Here is a 23,052-nt window from a genome sequence, read left to right on the forward strand (position 1 = left end):
GTTGTGCTGTCATGTCCACGTTGGCTGACAATGAACATCTTCAGCTCACCATTGCCATAGCCAAAGGCTGACCAGTTTAGCTGAGTGCTCATACAAATGAGTATTCCCAAAGAGGAGTGGGGAGCTCAGAGGGTGATCAGCAGGCAAGGGATGGTTCCCTTGAAACCAAATGCCTTTGCTGTGTGAAGCACACTCCTGGGGCTTCAAATGGGAGCGCCATCCACTCCACCTGCTTCTCCTTCCTCAGCCCATGACAGGATTTCCAGTGGTGTCTGTAGTAGCACAGCCACACCAGCAAATTCACAGTGGCCAAAATATTGCTGCTCATCCATACACAGCTCAGTGCAGAGGTTCCAACAAAGCCTTGACATTATATACGTCTATATGGAAATGGTTTGCACGGACCCATAAATGAAGTTAGTTATTCCTTGTGTCCATTGTAAATGAAAGGCTGGAACGGTATGTGCTAGCCCTTCCTCATCTTGCCTGGTAAATCAGAAGCAAATATTTAAAAATTAAATTATGCCATAATGGTATAAGAAGGCAGTATTTCAGGAAGATCTTCCTCTAGGTTTTGTGAAATGTTTCATTTTGGCTGAAAGCTTCTTTCAGGTCATTTATTTCAAAAGTTTTAGTCAGCTCCTTAGCCAGTTCTTGTTTAATTGCAATTAAATTTTCCTTCCTAAAAGTCTAGACTATGTTTTAGCCTCAGCTGATGTCCTACTTTCCAAAAGACATTCTCAATCCATATCTATCTATCTATCTATCTATCTATCTATCTATTTATTTATTTTACCAGCTCTACACCATTCAGCTCCAGTAGATAGCTTTTCTCATCTCCCCTTCAAGTGTAACTTATTAATAAACATTTATCCTACTGTAAGATCACACACTGTTCTGGCATAATCTGATGCTTATCCGAGCTGATGCTGCCTATAACCTAACTACAGGAACAAAAGGGAAAGGACGCATACTTAAATCCTAGCACGAAAATGCTTACTCGTCTTCTGCCACCAGGTGGGTCACTGAAAGAAAACGCAACCAAGGATCTATTAAAAATAAGTAACAGTCACACTTGAAAAATGAGCTGGAGCAGGAGGAAAGGGCAGAACATAGGACAGGAAGACACTTTTTCTAACACGTACATGTATAAGTCCTAGCCCTTGTATCTGCATCTCCTAAGCACTATTAGTATACCCATTCATGTTCCAGCAGCAAATTATTCTAAAATGTTCTGGCACTTAAACCTAACATAAAGATGGCAGAAACTGATAGAAAGACCTGTTTGTAAAAAGTCCGATCAAGTTTACATTTTAAATTGAAAACTACAAGTGCTCTTTACTGTGTTTTCCATAACGACTCTGTCTTCATTGTTCCCTACAATAACTTTACCACAGTTTCCTAGAGTATAAAACCAATAATTTTATGAAGTTACATATATTTTCAGGTTCAGCTTTCACAGTCTGTAAGGTGGTAAAGATAAGGAGAAAGAGTATATTGTGAAATGCACATTCATGAAAGATGACCAAATACATGAGGCCTTCAGGCAGTAAGAATTAAGGATGTTATAAAGAGTCAAGGGTTCCTGTCAACAGAGGATACGTTTATAATGGAGATAGATATCTTAATACAATTCTGTGACCTCCACCAGCAAATCTTTCTGTGATTACACCATGGACAGATTTCCCTTTCTCCCCCTAGTAAACTCTAAATATCATATAATTTATTTGCAAAGATATTACAGCTGTTCACTGCATGTCTGTGAAAATAAAGGATTAATCACTGAGCAAATAGTGCAGTAATAAATGGCAGTAAATAGCTGCAGTACATTTGTCATGTGAAGTCCATTTCAGACCATCTGTTTTTGATCTTTTCTTGATATTAGAAGAGGATATCTTAATGAGAAAATACAGAAACTGATGAGATGATTTGGCTTTAGGAAATAATTCTAGCAACACATTTATTGGTGCTGCACAATATATAGCCAATCTGTTCACTGAAAAGCTTACTTATCAAATATTTCAATTTCTAATTTTTGCCTCTCCTCCCTCAGTGTTGTATAATATTAGCAAAAGACTTTCCATGGGATGGATTGTATAGTTAAAAATATATCATTCCTTTAATGCAGCTTCTTATTAAGTCTCTGTGGAAATATAGCCTCCATCCAATTCAACAATTGCATAATTTTCTCATATTGAAATGAGCTCTCAGGTGAATGCCAATATTTCCGTACCAATATATGCCCTGAAAAACTCCAAAATAAGGGACTGTAGACTCGTCAACATTAGAAGTCACAGAAGCAAATATTTTGATATGCACCTGATCCACTGGCTTTTGTGATACTACCTGCCAGCAGTTTTTTCTCTTTTCTTCAGTCCAGGCCACAAACCTCTCTGATATATTAATATCCATTTTTCTAATGGAGGAGATGATTTAAATGTCATTTTTTTTCTCTGCATCTAATCCATGCCGAAAACAAACAAAAAAGAGTTGAAAAATACAGAGGAGGAAGGTAGCTTCTGACAAGCACTGGAGAGGAGAGAAAGAAAGAAATGTGCACCCATAGGGAGATGGAGTGGAGCGGCAGTGTGACCAGCAAACTAAGAACACCACTTCTTGTATATGTTACACGTGATGGCACTAATGCAGACAGAACCATGTTGCAAGCAAAACCTTCGAATACTTGCACCACTTTATTAGTAACTGGTATGTCAGCTTGTTTAGCATCTTCACCAACCTCCACTGGTAAATTGATACCAACTTCTCACATACCACGTTGTAGGAAGAGCATAACGTAACTCGCTAGCACAGTTCTGTGCCCACAGTTGATTTATGTGAATATTATGGTGGAGATTTAAGTACTATCAAAGCCGTCAACAGCTCCTGCAGCTGATTACAAGAACTGGACTGCAGGTAACGACCGACCGACCATCCATCTATCTAACCAGAGGGACCAGGCTCACTTGAGACTACTGACAACATTAACGTACACCATTAGAGGGCAGAAGTGACACCTTTCCCTTTTTTTTTATAGGCTCTGTAACCTCCGGGGATAATTTTTACTTGTCGATGTCAACGGGAATTTATAGTCGCAGCCACATAGTTTTTGAAATACACAATGGGCTTCCCATTTGGGGTCTGATAACAAATGTTTTCGGGAATAACTACGAGACCTCAGAGAAAGGCTTGGGCTGGAAGGGGCCCTTAAGATCATCCAGTCCCAGCCCCAGCTGCAGAGGCGCCCCGGCCCCAGCAGCGCCCCCTCCACTCCCCTGGTCCTGGCACGAAGCCCCCCGCCCCAACATGGCGGCGGCGTGCAGGGGCACAGCCCCCTCCCTGCGCATGCGCCGCCCTGGGGCGGGGCAGGACGGGGGCTGCGGGGCAGCTCGGGGGGGTGAGGGGGGGCGGGGCTGTGCGCCGTGACGCAACGCGTCGCTGGGCGGGCGGAAGCCGTCAGGTGGGCGCGGGGGGAGCGGAGGTAGCGCGCGCGGCGGCCGTTAGGTGACCGTTGGGCGGCCGTTGGGGCTGAGGGGGGGCTTGTCGCCGCCACAGTGAAGCGGCGGGGCCCTGTGCTCGGGGAAAGGGGCGCGGGGAGGCCTCGTCCCGCTCGCTCTGGGGAGGTGGGAGGCCGGGGGGCTGCAGCCGGGCTGCGGCGGGCAGCGGAGCCCCGGCTGTCACCGCGCCTCGGCCCCCTCGCTTCGTTCTTCGTTCGTGCAGGTGCCTCGGTGCGGGGGGCTCTGCTGGCAGCCGGCTGAGCGCTGCCGTGCGCTGGGCAGCCCCGCTGCACGGTGCCCTTGGGTGGGGAAGGAGCAGCGAAAGCAAAAGGGGGTTTCTCGGGTGTTGTGCACCGGTAAATGCATGCACGTGATTAAATTCTTCTCTAAAGACCACTTTGTTTTACGAAGATGATTTTTAAGCTCTTAATCGTTTTGACTGTGGTACGGCAGAGGTTTGTAACCTTTACCGTATTCTTATGTACCAGCATACAACATTCAGTAAGGTAGAAATGTGTCGTTGCCGTTGCTTGGGTAGATGTAACTAGTGATGCTAATTTCTGACAACGTCTGTTGAATCTTATTTTTTATTTTCCAAGTGATCTGTTTTGAAATACCAAAGGAGGAATTGAAACATGTCGACCTAATATAACTTAAACAAATCTAGAACTCGCTCAGGACTTCCAAAAATATTTTGTGGTTTCCTTCCTCTTTCCAGTGGCTCTTTTGTCATAACCTGTGACTGCAGTGACGCTGCAAGATTTATGTCTTTCTTGTATGGTAAGGACCTAACTTTCAAAGAGGCTAAGCCTACTTACAACGATGTGATGGAACATGGAAGAAAAATAGCTTGCTTAATCCATATTCAAGCAAAACCAGATTCGTTAGGAATGGTAGTTTTTTATTTCTATAAACATTTGTAATGCATTAGTATGTCTCTCACTTACTTCTGTAGTCTCATTAATCATTTATTATTAATAAGCTTTCTTTTCAGTTTCCTAACCCCCCGTGCTAGTATCCCATAAATTCTCTTTTATGTATCTTGTCATCTGAAAGATACTGACAGCTTGAGCGCAGCGTATTTTCTGGGTTTGTGTGCCACAAAGCAATGCAGAGAGGAATTCCTGTTGTTTCTTGTGATGTGATGCAGAGTTTCTTCAGTGCAGTCTAGAACAGGGTAACAAATGTTTGGGGTTTTGATACCCAACGTGGATAGATTATGAAGAGGGGGGCAGTTTTTCACTTCAAAAAATGAGCTTTGTAGGAGTTGTGACTTATTTTTTTCATGGAGCCTTCAGGATATGGGCACATCAAACGTGAGCACGCGTGTGATTTGTTCTAACTAATTGGGATGTGGTGTTATTTTGGTGCAGGTGTCATGAATTGCTGTTTCACAAGAATATCAAAGACAAAATGCAGATAACTATGCAGTAAGCAGCATATTGCTTTAGTGTTACAAGTGGAGAGATTGCAGTTTCTGGTCACATGAAAATTTATTGCTACCTTTGTTCCCATTTTGAGGGCTGGAAATACCCATGTGTATAAAGCTTAAATTATTGTGGCCTCTTTTTGTTATTTTGTGTGTTATATGTGTTTAATAATTCATTTCAGGTACTTGAGAGCTCCAGAGGTTTGAGTAATTATGATGGAATACATTTGGTCTAGTAAATAGGTCTCGTTTCTAAAGCTTTCACAGGTAAAAATAAAACTGCTTCTTCTAGATTTTTTTTGGTCTTCTTTTAGAGGCCTCTTGTGGCTTTTAGCTTTTTGCAGGAGGCATTGGTATTGCTAATCCCATGTTGTTCAGCTTGAGGATTGGATGTCACTTAACAGCTACAAGTAAAATATTTCCTGTGGAGTTCATGACCGCTTTTCTGAGAATAGTTAAGGGCACTAGTTTTTGCATCTTGCCCACACTGTGAGTAGGATAAATGCATGCTGTCAGCTTAAATTGTCATCTGTGTAGACAACATCATCTACAGACTAGTCAGTGTCAAAAATACCCATTAAGTTGTTTCCAGTAGCTGTCAAAAATCTGCTGTGGAGCTCAGTCATTCAGATGAATGTGTTTTGTCCTGGTACATGTTTATTGCTAAAACGTACTTTACATGGTATTGGTTATTTGAAAAGCTCTTTCAACTGTGACTGAAATCTTGCACCGTTAGGTGGGCTGCGTTTCCTCAACTGAGCATTATTAACAGTCTCCTAACTTTTCTTGCATGACTGTCAGATTTACAGAAATTATTTCTTTTACCATTTGCCTATGTCGTTTACAAGATGACTTTTGAACTAAATGAGTAGTTCCTCTATTTAAAAGAGGGTCTAGGCTAATACTAGACTCGAGGACTTCAAACTTAATCCACTAAAATCATTTTTTTTATGCGGTGATAACAAAGAAAAAAGAGGCTACCTTGATATAAATACCCAAGTAATGTTTCTGGGCGTCTTCTCCTTCATTTGAACAATGACATGTTTTGCCATGCCCACCGCTCTGGTACTGTGGTTATCTACTGCCTGTCACAACTGTTAGCGATGCTAAGATAAAATGACAGGCCAATCTAGAAATAATAAAAAGAAGGAAATAAACTGTTTAACTTTATCACTTCCTGCATTTTTATTTTTCTGAAGTCTTCAAATGGATCAGCCTCCTTGGAGGGAGCATCAGTCTGAGGCGGTCTATATTGGAGCTCTGCCACTGAAACATGCTTTTGGTGGATGAGTCTTGCACATGCCCATACTCAGAGTCCTGCAGGTTTCTTGAAATAAAACCAGGCAAGTTAAATTTTTCCACCCTTTCCCAGTGGCATAAGCGCTCTTGTGTTGCTTTTCTACAGGAACAGCATTTGTGTGGATTCTATGTGCGTGTATAACCAGTTCTACAGCGGCAGTCTTTCCGCCATCGCAGCAATCACTTTGCTAGCTGGTTTTTAATCTCTCCAAACCCTCTTGTTTTAGGTCTTTTTAAAATGTTCAGTGAAAATCCCTTTCCTCTCTGTAGCCTACACTAATGGCTTTGCAAGTATGGCTTCTTGTAAAAGTAGCTAAAATTAGCTGAATGTTACTGTTTCAGAAAGAAATTTTGGAATGCCAGAGGCTTTGAAAAAGTGTTGCAAATGTGGATTTGTCATATCCCAGTGTTAATTGCCATGAAAAAATTGTATCAATGCTATGGGGAGATAAGAAGCTAAGGAGGTAGCTCATGCCCTGCCATAACTGAGCAGGGCTCCTACCAGAATGGCCTAAACATCAGTGATAGGGAAAAGTGTCCCAGATGGATTGAAGCTGAGATTTTTTTTTTTATGTGAAGATACGGAGTTGTAGGAATGTTTCAAAGTCCAGATGGACCTAGGGGGGTGAAAGGGAAGATCAGCAAGTATAGTATACTGTTCCCATTGATACTCACTCGCTTTAACTTTCTTCGCAACACTTGGCAAGTCATTTCCCCACTCAAAGTCTTGGCTGACTGCCTGCAGGCGAGGAACAATGAATTTCTGTTGGTGGATTTTTAGAAGCATTCACTGACAGTAGCAAGCAGAACAAAGTGGGGGGAGGGAGGGGGGGGGGGAGGAAAGCATGCCAGGATACTTTAAGAAACCAAAAGTAAAAGCAATCATTGGAATTAATACTCTTTTCTATTGACTGATCTATGATGCGGTCTGAAAAGACCTGCAAGCCTTAGCCGCGCACAAACATAGCATTTCGAGGGGCTCTGTGGGGTCAGCATGACAGATTTTTGACTGTCTCTTTTCCTTCCTTACTGGTGATGTTTTTCTGTTGACCAGAGTTTACACCACCAATAATAGGAATACTTAACGTGCTGAGAGTTGGTCTCATCATAAAAACTGCTCAAATATGGCTTCGTTTGTCTAGGGACACATTTTGCTGTTAATTGTTTGCTGCTTGGTAGAATATTGAGCTCTCCCATAGAGCTGTGCAGCTGTCGGCGTGAACCTGGGAGCCAAGGGGCAGTGGTGGTCTGCAAAAGTCACTGGTGCAACTGGTCCAGTATAGGAATGTGGTTTTACTCTTTTTTTAAGAGCTTATATCCTCTTTTTAAAATATGAGGAATGTGATTTTTTCTTGGGCACCAGCTTTAAATGTGAATGGTGCATGCAGGATGATTTGTTAAGGGAGCTTTTGGTGCGTGTAGGAAGGCACTCTTAAAGGGAGGGAATTAGAAGATGTCCTTTCAAGTAGGATGGGATAATAGAAAACTACATGAATTAAATAACAGATGGGGAAATAGCTTTTTTTTTTTTTCTTCTGTATCTTGCCAGGAGTCATGGTCCTGTGTAACTGAATATACTTAATTTCTTTGGGCACCTGTTTGTCAGCTGCACTCTGTGCAGATCTTTCTCCTACTGCCAAGCAGCCAGCCAGCGAAGACTGCAAATGACCAGAATGCAAACATCATTTTTGGTCGTCCTGTTCTGGGAAAGACTCAGCATGTAGCTCCTGGCCTTCTGCATGCTTACTTCATTGTCCCTATCTGCACAGATCAGCATGATGTCTGTCAGTTGAGGGACTGCGATTTTGGAAGTTTTCTGTTGGAAAACTGGCCAAACAAAAGATTTTGGAGGTCACAGAAGTAAATGGAAGGGGTGGACTCCAAATACACGTGTAAAACAAAACAAATAAGATATTGCCGATAGGGCTGTGGAAACGTTTCCAGGTGTTCTGTAATACCCTGTGATTTTGCTTTCCTGGGAGGTACGTTGGCTGTTGCAACATGATTATTGTCATGTCTGTTTACAGCTCATTGTCTGTTGATATAATATCCCCACTAAGCTGAGAAACATGCTGCCATAGAGCTAAGGAAATGTCTACTACAGACGATTTTAATATGCTGATTTTAAAATCGCTCATGTTTCATAAGCTTATGACACTTTACTGATATTGTAGTAAATCCTATTTTTGTCCTGTTCAATTATTTTATAGTAATTATTAGTGACAGCTTTTATTTGTACTGCCCTAGTTTTTGTCTGCTGTCTGTTCTTTTTCAGTGTTTTTCCCCCTTCGTATGTCTGTAGCTGGATGCACTGTCCTATGGCTGTATTTGGCATTTCTTTTTTTATCTCTGTCTTGGTAAATCACTCTCTGTGTTTATACAGTTAAGAATGATAATTAATCACAAAGCCAGACTTGCTTTTGAATTTACTCAGTCGTGCTGGTGTTGGTCATAATTTGGCAGTGAGAAACCGGTAAGTATTATGGTAGTAAGTAATACGTGGAGTAAAATTTGCATTTGCCAAGGTTACTTTCTTAATGTATTAGTTTGTTACAGATCTATCTCTCTAGGTCTCTATGGTATCACTGAGGAACTGCTGCCTCAGCGTTTGGCATGCTATCAGCCAAAATACATAACCAAGAGGTGACTTTATTTTTCTTAGCTTCATCCTTAAACTGTTTTGAATCCTGGAATGGAATGGGTTCTTAAACTTCAGTTTTCCCTATTTTTCCCCTGTAGTTGACACTTTGTTCACATTTTTGCTAAAGTTGGTTATTAATAGCTACCACGGCTACCTGGTGGTTGCTTGCTGCTTTATTTTGCTCTTATAAATAGTCATCTTTATCTGTCCTGTACATTTTTCAAAGCTAGGAGGTACATACCACCTCTGCAGCACAACTTTGAATTTGCTGTCCTGATGCCATGAACTACTTCTAGCAGTTTAGGAAGGGTGAAATCTCTTGGACAGACTAGAAAATTGATCATGAATTTGTACTCGTCTTTTGTTAGCTGGCTGACTAGCAGAACTGACAGCGCTGTTAAGGTGCGCTGTGACCTTTGAAGGATTGAGTATGCCTTGTTTTCATGATACCCCTATGTTGTTTCAGAGGATGCACGAGGCATTCTTTTGCCTAACAAACTGTCACGCTTTCGGTGAAGTATATGAATGTAATCTCTGGGTTTTGCTAGGAATAAGGAAAGCTGAATCTATGGGAAGCTTTGCAGCACGATTCAGCTAGCGTGTTTTTATGTATGGCTTGGTTTCCATGGAGTAGAGTCAGTATTCAAGCCTAGGTCTGATGCTATTAACAGTAGCACCAGAGAGACTGGAACTTTGCTTTATTACAGAACATGAAATGGATTTTCTGTTGCTTTTTCTTTGGTCCTTGTTTCTTTTGTTTCATATGCTTATGATGCAATTTATATATGACTTCAGCGTTGGAATGCAGCTGAGAGGACAGATGTGATTTTATTTTGGAGAGGCTGAGTTCCGTCGCTTGTTGCTTTCATTGCCAGATGTGTCACTGTTTGTTGTGGTATCCCTGGACAGTGTCAAAGCCACATTGGCAGGCTCTGGCAATACATTTCTTACACGACAAGCAGTGGCAACAATAAACAAAAGCAAACTCTTTCAGTGTCTGTGAAAGACAAACCTAGCCTCATATCCTCTGTTCTGGAAATTGCCTTTAGTTCCAAGTTCTAATGTTGCCCCTGTCTTGGGTTTATAATTTTCAGAATAATTTAGGCGTGCATGTTGGATTCAGAGAGCTTTGGTAAATCGCCACTTGAATCACTCACCCTGCCTGCTTATTTAAAGGGTTATCTGAAAGATACTCACTTCTTCATGGATTCTGGAATTGCCATTTTGCCTGCACAGTTGCCTATTGTTTGTTTTGTCCTTTTTCCTCAGATTTTCAGGTTTTGTCTTGTCTGTACTCCACTATCTTCATGGTCTTTTTCCTTTTGTCTTAGATTTGGGATAATAGGAACTGTAACAATCTGTAGCTCTCATGCATCCTTTTTTTTTGTTGTTGCTCTTTGCAATTACTTCCTTGGCCATAAAAGCACTTCAGCTGAGGCTTGGAGATTGGTAAGCCTGGATTTCCGCATGGACTCAGTCAGTGTGAAGAAGGAAGTCTCTCTCTTTTTTTCTTTATTTCCCTGATCCGCAGGTAGTAGGTGAGGAGGGAAGAAAAGATCACAAAACTGTTAGTTCCTTCTTACAAGTGTACTTTTATCTCATGCTGCATTGCCTGTCTGCATTATTGAAAACCAAGGGCCATTCTGAAGACAAATTTTGTTTAAACCATAACGTTCGTGTACAGAAATACTGACCCTTCAGGGCAACAAGAAGTAAAAGGTTATTCCCGTCCATCCATCTTATTTATTGTGCTGTTTTCCTCCTAGTACGTATACCTGCTACTCTGCTGCCCTTTTTTTCCTGCTAGAAAATACTTGGGTGTAAGCTCGCATTTCTTTTTTTTTTTTTCCCACTCAGCACTGTGTAATCCTGAAAGGATGTGTAACAGCATTTGTTTTTTCCCTTTCTTAAATACAGTCTCAGAGGCACAAACAACATTGCTTACTGGCTTGGCTCTGGCCAGCAACAGGGCCCTTATCTTACATGGGGCAGCTTCTAGATTCTTGTCACAGAAGTCACCTGTATGGTGACCCCCTGCTACCAAAGCCTTGTCACGTAAACCCACTACAAGAGTATGATGTGAGTCACTGGAAGTGCATGCTTCAGGAAGAAAGAGGAGACCAGATCTTGAGAACTTTGAAATTACACTACCAATCATTTAAGGAGGGATGGCCCCTTAAAATGCCTTTGCAGGATAGGAAAAGTGCCATCTGCAAATAGTTACCTTCATTTTGGTACACCTTACTCCCCATTTCTTTGAGCAGAGTGAGTGTTCGGGTGTTACGCTGTTTGCCCAGCAGGTGAAGTCCTTGATTTCTGTTAGTTTCGGTGGTCAGCATGTGCGCTGTGAATCAAATTTATGTGGCAGTGACCCAGTCTGTAGTCCCTGCTGTTCCTTGGTGGGAGTTCATTCAATCTGTTCAGCTTGGCTACAACTCTTGTCCTGGCTTGTGGTCTTATTTACAGCGTGATAGCAGAGTTATTGCTACTCCAGAGCTCTACAATGATACCGTCTACTAAAGTGGTTTGGGATGAGAATTGAGTGGAGCTCTGTGGAGAGCAGCATTTCATTTAAATTCGGCAAGAACTGTCTGTTATCTTCAAACAAGCGTGTGTGTGTGTGTGTATATAGAGGGAGAGAGTAGGCTTTTGGGAAGGGTGGTTGAAACTTGTGGTCTTCTTTCTTTGAGAGCTATTGTTTGTTTTTCTGTGCCATCACAGGAATACCCTACACCAGTACCTCATGTGTATTTGATACTGTCCATTATGTATCTAATGACGTAGGTGCAGTTGGTGCTTTAAAGTGTGAGTACAGAGCCATGGATTTGGCTAAGTCCTGGGGAAATTTTGGTTAGTTTGTGTTTAGGGAAGATCTGTTTCAGGAAATTGTAGTCATGCAATTCCAAATACTTGTGCTGATACCACAGATTTTAATTTTTTTTTAAGGTTGTCTCTATTTTATATACTTAAGAAAAAATTGTCTGAAAAAGCAGATTTGGGGGTGATTAGCGTGCTCTTTGAACAAAGTATATCCCACTGAATTTACAGTGGTATGTCAAATTATTACATGTAGGCCATCTGCCTGTGTGCACGGTCATATCCTACAGTTAAGGAGAAGGAACCTATTCCTCATTCGCTGACTTGTGTTTGCCTCTTATATTAGTGCACCCTACATTAAAAGTAAGATTTTGTATACTGGCAATTCCTGTCGGCGTTTTAGACACAACACCTTTCACTTTACAGCAACTTTGTTGTCCAAGTTCTGCTATTGCCCCTCGTTTGGGTTTAGAATCTCCAGAATAATTTAGATCTGCATGTTGATAGACTATCTGAAGCATGAAGGTTAAGAGGAAGCAAGAAGCACAGCTCTGAGTGCTGCTGCTGCTGACATTAGAATTTACAGTAGTCTGTGGTGTGTCCATATAAGGCCAGTTGAAGTGGTCAGCAGAGACGATGAAAAATACCATGGAGATTAAGTTTAGATGAGTGCTTAGCAGGACGAAAAATAATGGTGTTGGTATTTTGAACTAACACTGCATTTTAAAAACAGAGGCCTAAGTATCAGTGTAGAAAGTCCAGTCATGAACTCTAGTATACGTATAACTGCAGTCTAAAAACTACTTGTGTCAGACTATATGTGGGAGAAAATGGAGAGTAGCGTGAAAAAGTACTGTTATGTCGAATGAGTGGTTTTATCCAAACTATGTGAAATAATAGAAATCTCCTCTCAGAACTTTCAGGGGTATCTGAGAAAAGAGAAATAGAAGATATGAGCATTTAAAGAGACCGTTTCAGAATAGATTCATTTGAAGGGAAAAAATGAGTACGAAGGACACATGTAAATGTGTTTATGCATGTGATGAATCGGGTTTTCACTGTCTTATAGTGAGATATTTTGCTGAGGTTCTTATTAAGTTGTTCTTTTCTAAAGTAAGTTGTCAAAATGAATGTTAGGGCATTTACATATGTGCATTTATAATAAAAAGGGAACTGGATTCTGTGTTTTTTTCCGAACAGTTGCTTCAAAACAAAAAATGTATTTTGGTTTCAAAAACACGTGGCTTGAAGAGATCAACTTCAGCTGGTACATGTGAAAATTAAGGGTTTTTTTAGTCCTGCATTTCATCTTGTTTGAGTAATTTTGTCTTCCATTACAGAGCTCCCTGAAGATGTCTGGCTTGTATTGCTTCAAACTGTCTGGACGTTTACTGTTTAACTGCTGAAGCTTTCCTACCATTTGTTCTTCCGAAGCCTTTGGCTATCCATGTGTCAGAATTGGCTGCTATGGTAAGACTTTTTTTTTTATAGTAGTAGCAAAGTGCTAGAAGTGGGTGCAGTGTGCATCTTCGTTTTGGTCTTATTTCTTTGTTTATTGTCAAGACACCAAAAAGGACAAAGAATGAATACTGTACAAAACCAGAAGAGGATGACACCCAACTTTGAACTAACAAAACAGCTAAGAGACCTTGCTTTTCCTCTTATCTGTTTATACTTGCCCAATGGTTCTACGTGAAGAACAAGAATCAAGTGAATGATTTCACAAGCTTTTATTTTTATTTTCTTGGTATAGATGTGTCTGTATTGTTTATCAAGATGTTGAGTATAAATGGAAAATACTTGTAAAACACTTTCCTATATAAGTCTCTTCTAGATACTGCTTTTGGGTTTAATCATTTGAAGTATGACACTTAAGGTAGTTCAGATGATTTGTAAGAAGACAGTTCTGATTTTTGGAGAACAAAAGTTTTTTTTCCTAAAAAAAAAAAAAAAAAAAAAGAAAAACCTTGTTACAACAGGTGAGATAGCAAGATGACTGTACCTCTAAGCAAATACACATCTACAACTCTTCTTTCGGTTATGCAATAATATTACATTTGGAAAAAGTTCTGTCCTTGATCTCAACAACTGTAACAACTTTCAATAACCAAGTGATATTTTACATGTTTCAGGAATCAAGACCAACTAAACTGAGAAGATGTGTTCAAGATGATCCGGCTAGAAGAGTTTTCACTTTGTAGATATCCTGGTTTTGTTCTAATATGTAATACAATTTGACTAAGTCAAGTTCAGTTACTTTTCTTGAAGTTAAGACACCCGTGGCCTTTATCAGAGATGTTTCTATCATTTTCAAGAAAAAATATGTCCCAGAAACTGAGTATGTTTTTACTGGTTTTTGGAATCATTTGGGGTTTAATGTTGCTACGCTACACTTTTCAGTATCCAAGACGTCAAAGTAGCGCTGAGTTGCGTGGTCAGATATTAGACCTAAGTAAAAGATATGTCAAAGCACTGGCAGAAGAAAATAAAAATTTAATGAACGGTGGCAGTGGAGCCTCTATGGCAGGATATGGTAAGAGGAAAAAACATTCTATTTATTCTAGTATTTTTTTAAGTGAAAACTGTAAAACTTTAATTCTTTTTAAAGTAATATATAATAATCTTTCAGAGGAAAACAACAACTCTGTATTGATTGATTCGACTTTAGTTTATTAAACAAAGTTGAAATTTAAGATGCAGTACACCCAGTAAGTTTAAATATTATTTTTTTTCCAAATATGAGAGAAGATAGTGGTGTGAACATGGACAGCAGTATACTTAGATTTTTTAGAAAGTTCTGTTACTGATACTGTTCTCTGTGTTCCAGAAAATAGTTTTACAACACTCAAGATCCTTTTGTCATTGTTCGTAAGCATGTGGGTTATTTTTTATTTTCATTTCTTATGTTTTTTTCAATTTAGGCTTAATATATAGAAGCTTTAAACTAGGAAAAAAAGTACTCTTTTCTTTCCTGCTTTGTAGTTTGTGCAGAAAGTAATATGATACTTTCCACAACAATTTTTCTGTGGAATAGATCTGTTATTTCGAGGAAAGTGATTAAGAACTACCCTTTTATGTTGGAAAGTATCTATCTATATTCTATTGCTGTCCAAGGCTAAAAGGTGTCATATCTGGGTGTTGTCAGGATGAAACCTGAAATACTGCCTTGAAATACTCACTATACTTCTCTAGCTAGAGGTTGTGTTCTTATGCTCTAATGTTTACTTGGCTGGGTTCACAGTTTACTATAATGGTGGTATCTTTCTTTCTTAAAATAACAAGGAAATGGTATTTAAATAAAAATAAACTAGGAGTCATTTAATTTCCCTTTCCTCCTGGTCTGTATGCTTTCCCAGAATTAATAGTAGGAAAGATGGCAGGCCTTAAGATGTGAATATGTTGAAATAGAAGTTATTTTCCATACACAAGCTAATAATAGAACAAAATTTTCTTTTTCTCACTATCTTCAGCTGATCTTAAGAGAACAATTGCTGTTCTTCTGGATGACATCTTGCAACGCCTTGTGAAATTGGAAAACAAAGTTGATTACATCATTGTGAATGGCTCAGCTACAAATACCACTAATGGAACTAACAATCAAGCACCAGTAAATTCAATTAAACGTGCAAAAGCAGCAGGCAACATTAGATAGCAAAGCGGGTCACTTTGTCTTGCTACGTTTATGATAGGTCATAATTAAGACAAGCTTTTTATCTCTGGCTTGGGCAAAGTAGTAGCTGCCTCTAAAAGAAGCGTACACTATTCTGTTATAGAATGCGCTGGATATATGTAGGCCTAACTTATGTGCATAAGGTTCTCAAAGCACTATTTCATTGCCTTTGAGCAGTGCTTCTAAAGTGATCTTTGTTGTCTTTAGAATATTTTGATACCATGATTTGATGTCGTATGCCATTGGATAATAACAATAAATGGAAAGGAATGGGGAACTTATAGGTAGGGTTATAAATGTATTTATTTAAGTATAAATATAGCATATCTCTTGGATAGGTGAGCAGCATTGTAGCTTATTCATTTCTGTGATCTGCTTTAAACAGAGGTAACTGAGGAAAACATATTGTTAAACAGATGCTAGAAAATGTGTATACTTACAGTATTTTGTTACTCATTTACTGAAAAATTATTAAAATGAGGATAGCATTGGGGGGTAATGTTTTAGAATTGTGACCCAAAGAATGTCTTTATTTGCACTATCAGTCAGAATAGCTAGAGAATTTACTGTATATTTAAGAAAATCCAGTATAATAGGAAAACATTCTAGGTAGTAACACTGTCCAGGTATGTCCTTATGCCGGAATTAGGGCAGTTAGATTATCAAAAGCAAAGCATAATCTGAGATATCTTATATGTTGATTTCTTAAAAGATATTTAAGTGTATGTATTTTGTAACTGCAGATGAAACTATTTAAGTGACAGAAATAAGTTTGAGATATGTGAATACTGTTTATTTTTATTCACTGCTGTTTCTTTTTAACTTCTTAGTACCTTGCAGTTTGTGATGAGAATAGCACACCATCTCCCTGAAATGCTTTCTTGAGCAGGAGGGAGAGTGATGAAGGGAGACAAGCCATCTCTGCATTTAACAGAGATCTATGTACTAAGGGTGTCTTATCATGGAATATTTCAGAGCTAAGGTAATATTTGCCTTATGTTGAAGTTAGCCTTACAGCAAAGTGAATTGCAGTGTGGATGCACTGCATTTCAAAATGTTACTGAAGTCATATTAAAGAGAAAGTGCCACTGAGCCTGTTTTTTAAAACATAGTGAATGTTTTGTGGGGAGGGAGGGTATGTTCAGGGACTTTAGCCAAAAGTGTGCTCGTTGTATTTTTTCCTGTGATGTGTGTGTGTGTTTGTTTTTTTCCAAAGCTATGTGGGTTTTCTTTTCTTTTTTCCCTGCTGGTATTCTGGATTCGCTTAGAACAGTAGTATCCAGATGATTTTTTCTTCTTGTCACACTGTGCGTAAACTTGTACTTCCTTGCAGAAAGAGAACAATAAATTTTTAATTGTATTTGTAAAGGCTCCAGTTCTCTCTTTTAACGATCTTGTGATTCTTACTACATGAGCTCTAGGTGTTTCAGGATTGGAAAATTGTACATCTCTGAGGTTTAGGAGTAGTGTATCCTCTTTCAGTTTAAAACCATTAGAGTATCACAACATTTGGTTGTGTTGCCAAACATTGTTTTATTTCTTTTTTTCAAGGAAGATCTCAGTAGTATTTCTCCATTATGTGTTTTTTTTATGATGCAACTGTATTTCACATTATGAATGACACCACAAATTTTCCCAAAGCGACTTTCTTCAAGTTTTATGAAACATGGAATCTCCTCAAGGTAGGTTCGTTCTTGGTCTAGGTTGAATATTTTTTTTTTTTTTGGAGGGTAGGGGGCCCCATACCCTTCCTTATAAACAACTTATTGGGTGGTAGTATTGGGGGGAATGTCTGGATTTTCTGCTTTTGTTCTTTAAATCCTTTGGCATATGATGAGACTTGAATTTCCCCATCTGTAATTTGCATCGTGAGTGTTTGCCACCTGATTTCACTAAGTGGTTGTTAGTACTTCTGTGACTCTGAATGTTTGTTTAATATAGGCAGCAAAAGTGTTCAAGATCCACTTCTCAAAGTTCTAATGAAGAAAAACTGAAAGAAAAGATTATATTGATTGTTACCTAAGCAGCTAGAAGCACCATGAGTTTCAAGAGTCAAGTTCCACAGCCAAATAACTGGCAGGTTAAATTGTCTTGATTTTCTAGGATTTTTCTGTTTGTTGCTTTCCTAGTCTAACAAAACTATTTCTGGATCTCAGTAGATTAACATTAATGTAATTAAGATGTCTGAGCATTGTCTTAAAATTTTGCATAAAGAAAAGCAGTAGAGTCGTCCCACGCGTTGGGTTGGATGGATAGATAATAGATACTCCAGTGAGGCCACTCATAACAATCTGCTCCTCCACTGTTAGGATCACAGAGGTTTGCTGATCTGTTTTTAACTAAATAATTTTCAAAGAAAAAGTACAGAAATGTAGCACAAGGATGTAGAGGTCCTTCTAGTCAGTGTGGTGAAAACATCAGTATCCTTGACGTCCAGTAATACGCTTAACGCGTTGTACAGTTGTCTGTTTCTACAAGTAACTGCTCAACACTTGTTTTTCATTAATGCAGTCATTTAAAGGGTCTGGCTAGATAGAACTAAATTCTACTCAAAAATATTTGCTATTGCAGAGGTTTCCAAACAGCATTATCGGTCTAGTGTTGTGGGCAGGGTGCCTAAGTGACTAAAGTGCCTCCTGTGCAGATATGTATTCTGGGAGTAACCACTACAGTTGAGGTCTTTTTCCACAGGAATGCAGAAGCAGAGTAAGTTTGGGAACCTCTATAAGAAGATGATTTGGAAAAATGATTACATAACTTTGACATTCCAGTTTATTATGTTTTCTTAAATCTCTTTAGAAAATACTTCCTCCAAATACTCAAATTAATGGAATAAACTGAATTTCTAAACCACTCTTAATTGGTGTGGTACTTTCTAAAGGTGATGTGGAGTGTCAATCAACATCTATAACAATTAAATATGACCACCCTACCCAGGACTTGTGTTCTTTCATTGGTCTGTGCTTCATAAAACAACACAGGCTACTATTGGTGGAGTTTAGCTAATATATTTGATAGTATATAAGTTGTTCTTTTTTTTTTTTAAGAGGCAGGAGTGAAATGGGAGATTTCTTTTGATGTCAGCTAAAAAGGTGAATCAGACTTTTGTAGCGTGTCTCATACACAACAGACTGTTACTGAACTGGTATTTCACTAAATCTCAGCTTGTCTGGGATGACGTACACGTACATTTCTATCCGTATAAAAATATGAAGGTTATTAAACTGTGGCCCAACTTAAAGTGAAAGAAAACTTCATATCACATACATATACGTAATCACACCACCTAAATGCCAGTGGCATCGTATGCTGCAGAATAATTAGTAAATGATATTATTTACAAGCAAGTTCCCAAGTATGTTTCTTAGTACCTCCAGTAAAAACCTATCATTATTAATTGACCCTTGACTTGCAGATGAGCTTGCACTTTCCCTGTGGCATTCAGTAGATGTCCAATCACGTTCCGTTTTTCTGATAGCAAAACCAAAGAGAAATTTTGACATTTTTAAATGCTTGTGAAGCAGGGTGAATAAAACAGATTATTTTTTTTAAATTATAGCATATTGTATGGTTGTGGTTAGAAGCTTACAGTGAATATTGCCTGCATTTGTTTTTAAGTATATCAGAATATTGATAAACGTGAATGTTATTTATGTCACTCATTTTCAGAATAGTTAATTAGTGATAGTCAATGAGCAAATGTATAGAAATAGAATAAGTACTAATTCAAAATGATGACTCACCTAAAACATTAAAATGGTTATATCTAACTCATTTATCCTTGCATTAATAAAGCAGCTAACTTCTATTTACACAGGTATTCTACTGAATTTTAAAGCACTTGTCAAACTTGTAAGAATTTTTAAAGATTTAATGGGTCACACATTTTATTGTTAACAGAGGGTGTTGAGGGAGACTGTCAACACCCCATGCAGCATTAAGCTGTTGCCTTCGATGTGTAGGTGGCACCTTAGGTCTCACAGAGCTGTCCTGTAAGTGAGCGTCCATATGTTCAACCCACTTTGATATGTTCAGAGATCTTGGGCCAGCAGCATCCGTATGCTCCATCACAGACATAGGAGGTAAAACTTGCCATCTGGATTTCTGTTCTGTTCACTTACCTTGTAAACAGCGAGTGCCACAGTGGCGAAAAGCCTTCTTCCCCCTCACCCTGCTGTTCAAAATTATTCGGTGGTTTACCATGGATTATCGTTTGACTCAGGCTTTAATGAACTTTATTTCAAATGTCCACCAACAGTTTCTTAGAATAGATGGGAGACAGGCTAGGGTTTTCTGAATCAAATATGTATTCTGATATGCTATGACAGTGAAGCAGCAGGTGCTTGAAATGCCTGTGTCATAATTAAGAAATGGGTCTTTTTGCTGGAGTCCTTTACTTTTTATGTCTGTTCCCAAATAAGTCTATGAGCACAAATTTGGATCCAAGCAGATGCTGGGCTACTAATGAGCTGAACAGAGGCTCTTTAAAATTACAGAGATCAGTTGCTGTGACCAAACCCAGTGATAAACACTTGCTTTTTAAGGTATAAGGCAGGTAGTTCATAGGACAGGTGACCCACAAAAAAATTAATTTCTTACTCTCAACAGCTTCACACTGACTGTTCACAGTAATCTGATACTGAAATACAACACAGCTGAACATTTGTTTCCCTCACCTTCTGCTTTACTCAGAAACACAGCTCTGCTCTTCAAAGCCAAACTATTTAAAGCACAGTTTTTAACAAAGATTGCTTGGATGAGGTATGTCAACCCATGACAGAGGAGCTCCACCGATTCTGTGTGAACCAGGCTTGCCAGAGGGCACTTCCCGTTGTACTGGTGGTGCTGGAATCCCTGGCACCAGTGAAACGTGCATACAGATGAAGTATTCCAAAGATCTTCAGTTTTACCTCAGCTCCTGTACAGTACTGTGTTCTTCATTACATACTAGTTCTCTTTTTGCAGAGCTGCTCATCCTGCTTTCCAACTGCTCTTTCCACCACCTGTTTCAAAACTTTGGTCACTGGAGGAACTTTCTTTTCCTTGGAGAAACAATCCTGACATCTTTGTGTGGGTTTATTTTCCTCAGCTAGCTTCCCCGAGAAGGTATTGACTGCAGCGATGACTTGCTCCCACTCTCTCTTCTGCATTTAAGAAGGACCTGCTCTGAGTTCAGAGCAGGGACAAAACATCCATGCTGTACGTCAGTGCTAGCTGTTCCACTGAAGTTTCCTATACGTGTGGCATAGCCATGGGACAAATGGCCAAACCATATGCTCTATCACCTTATTTAGATACTGCTGGAAACCTGACAATCTCCCTGTTGTTTCATCTCTCTCTGGGGAAAGCATTGGCAAAACACTGCCTTGGTCCCTGTGACATCTCTCTTCACCTTCTGTTTTGTTGCTGGTGGCTTGCCCAGTGCGAAACAATCTGGAGATTTCTTTGAATGGCTGTACATTTTTCAACAGGCATGTATCATTTTACTGTATTAAAAAAGCTTACCCTCTCGGGTCTTATTCTGACAGCCTGAGTAAGAGCTCATAGCTTATGCTAATGTACAATTAAGCTCAATTAAGTATACATCTTCTGCTCTCATATTCAGATGCTATGTTTAAAGCATGGTGATCGACATATTTTTATCAAGAGGAAGCAGTCGGTTTACAGATAGTGCAGTAAGTATCAGAAATAGCAGCCTGTGTTCTACACACAGCAGCCTTTAAGCACATTGGTGGAATGGTGGCATAAGTGGTTGTTTGTGGTGCATCAGAAGCAAGTGGGAATTGCAGGTTGCCCACCTAAGACCGTCTTTGGTTTTGGTAGTTTTCCTAAGCTGGCCTCCTTTTGTCTTGGACTATGAACAAAATGTTATAAAGGACAAGCTTTCAAAGAACATCAGTGAGTTAAAGGTAAGATTTATGATTTCAAGAGGCAGCTTTCATGTTCTGCATTAAATAAATCTTTGAAGACTTTTTGTGTAAATGGAAATAGTACATTTATTTATTTATAACAACAGCTCTGGATTCTGTCACAAAGATAGGGACTGTCTCTGCTCCGAAGAATTTTATAGCTGAGTTTCTTGATGACTCTGCAACAGAGTCCTGTTCTTTGCAACCTCTCTAGATTCCTTCATTCACAAGAATGAAATTTCCTAGGTATAAGTTCACCTGCTGAGATGACTTCTAGAATCAAAATGTATAAAAATATGTGAAGGGTTTGTAGGTTGTGTTGAGAAATCCAGGGCAGGAGGATTCTTTGTTAAATGTGGTGTTTTTAACCTGTTGGGCAGCTGAACTCCACCACATCTGCTCTCTCACTTCCCCTCATCAAATGGAAAAGAAGAAAAATGGTGGAAAGGCCACAAGGTTTGAGATAAGGCGGCCCAGATCCCCGGTTGCTGCATGGGCTCCTCTCCACAGGCTGCAGCTCTGGCCCGGGGCCTGCTCCTGTGGGGGCTCTCCATGTGCCGCAGCCTCCTCCAGGCCACATCCACCTGCTCCACTGGGGGCTCCTCCATGGGGGGGCTGCAGCGTGGAGATCTGCTCCATGGGGGACCCATGGGCTGCAGGGAGCCAACATGCTCCACCAGGGGCCTCTCTAGAAAATATTTTAGAATGGATTTGTTTACAAAATTACCTCCTTTTACTCAAACAATAAATTAAAAAACTTGGAATAGTGAAAAAGCATGGAGAAATGGTCACACATGTTAAAATCATATTTTCAGAAATCTCCTTTCAGTAATCATTACACAAAGTCTGTAACTTCTTTAATGTATAATTTTTGTCTAATAAACTGAAGACAAGAATTTTAAGTCAGGAAGAGAATTTAACATTTGAGATGGTACATATTTTTTTGCTAGCATCTTTACCATCCATCCACTCATAAAGCTGTAAAAGCAAAGAACCCTTCTTACGCAGTAGGACATTGAATGTTAAAGCAAAACCTGAAGAAAGATTTGTTTGTCCTTGAGCTTCTCTATTTAAAGCCTATTTTTCCCATTGTATCAGTCAAACAAATAAAATACCTCCTCTTCATAAACTTTGCAAAACCAAACAGATATTCCACAGCAAGGCTCGTCACCTGGCAATATTCAACTTGGCTGTAGCTAATCATTGCAGTTACAATCCACACCCTGTGCTTCTACCCCTCATAACCTGAGTAATGCTATTGACTTTTATTATATTGTTTGAATATGGACTGAAAGACAAGTCATGCATGGATTTGTTAGCATTTCTTTCACACCACACAGTACGTTTCCAGGATCTTCTATTTGTTCACAGTGCATAACACCAGAATCAGAAGCCAACAGGGATGTATATTGGCTGGAGCATGCAACTGGTTAAAATTGGTAACTCATGGTTGGTTAGTTTAGCTTGAGTGGGAATAGAAAGGTTAAACAACACTGATTGCTACTGGAGCCTGACCAACACCCATAAATTTCTCTGTTCCTCATGGGACTGATGTGATAGCAGTGGATTCTCCTCTGCTAGGAAGATGATGGCTGATGGTAGTAGGAGAGACCTGTCGTTCATTTACAGGAAAAATGAGTAACTAAAATTGGAAATGCACGCTATTACTAGAGTCAAATAATTGCTGGTGATCACATTATTATGGTTAATATTGCTGTTGTTGAAAATTTGTGCCTCTGAGCCAATGTGTAGCAGCTGAACTGATATATACCGCCTTGCACTGCGGGGAGAAG

The 23,052-nt window shown here is 39.5% G+C and overlaps 1 protein-coding gene across 3 annotated transcripts; it reads left to right on the top strand.

The window, feature by feature from the left end:
* Positions 1-3,435: 3,435 nt before the first annotated feature.
* CCDC126 (coiled-coil domain containing 126) lies at positions 3,436-16,710 on the top strand. Of its 3 annotated transcripts, none has more exons than XM_082753900.1 (4): positions 3,436-3,457; positions 13,021-13,150; positions 13,813-14,213; positions 15,151-16,710. In XM_082753900.1, the coding sequence occupies exons 3-4, from the start codon at positions 13,976-13,978 to the stop codon at positions 15,330-15,332; spliced, it is 420 nt and encodes a 139-aa protein (XP_082610026.1). In that variant the 5' UTR covers positions 3,436-3,457; positions 13,021-13,150; positions 13,813-13,975; the 3' UTR covers positions 15,333-16,710. The 3 variants fall into 3 exon arrangements, with proteins under 3 accessions (XP_082610026.1, XP_082610025.1, XP_082610027.1); XM_082753899.1 differs by lacking the exon at positions 3,436-3,457 and adding an exon at positions 3,468-3,501; XM_082753901.1 differs by lacking the exon at positions 3,436-3,457 and adding an exon at positions 4,253-4,274.
* Positions 16,711-23,052: the final 6,342 nt, after the last annotated feature.

The sequence above is a fragment of the Aythya marila genome (genome assembly GCF_965140915.1).
Source record: "Aythya marila genome assembly, chromosome: 2".
NCBI classification, from domain to species: domain Eukaryota; kingdom Metazoa; phylum Chordata; class Aves; order Anseriformes; family Anatidae; genus Aythya; species Aythya marila.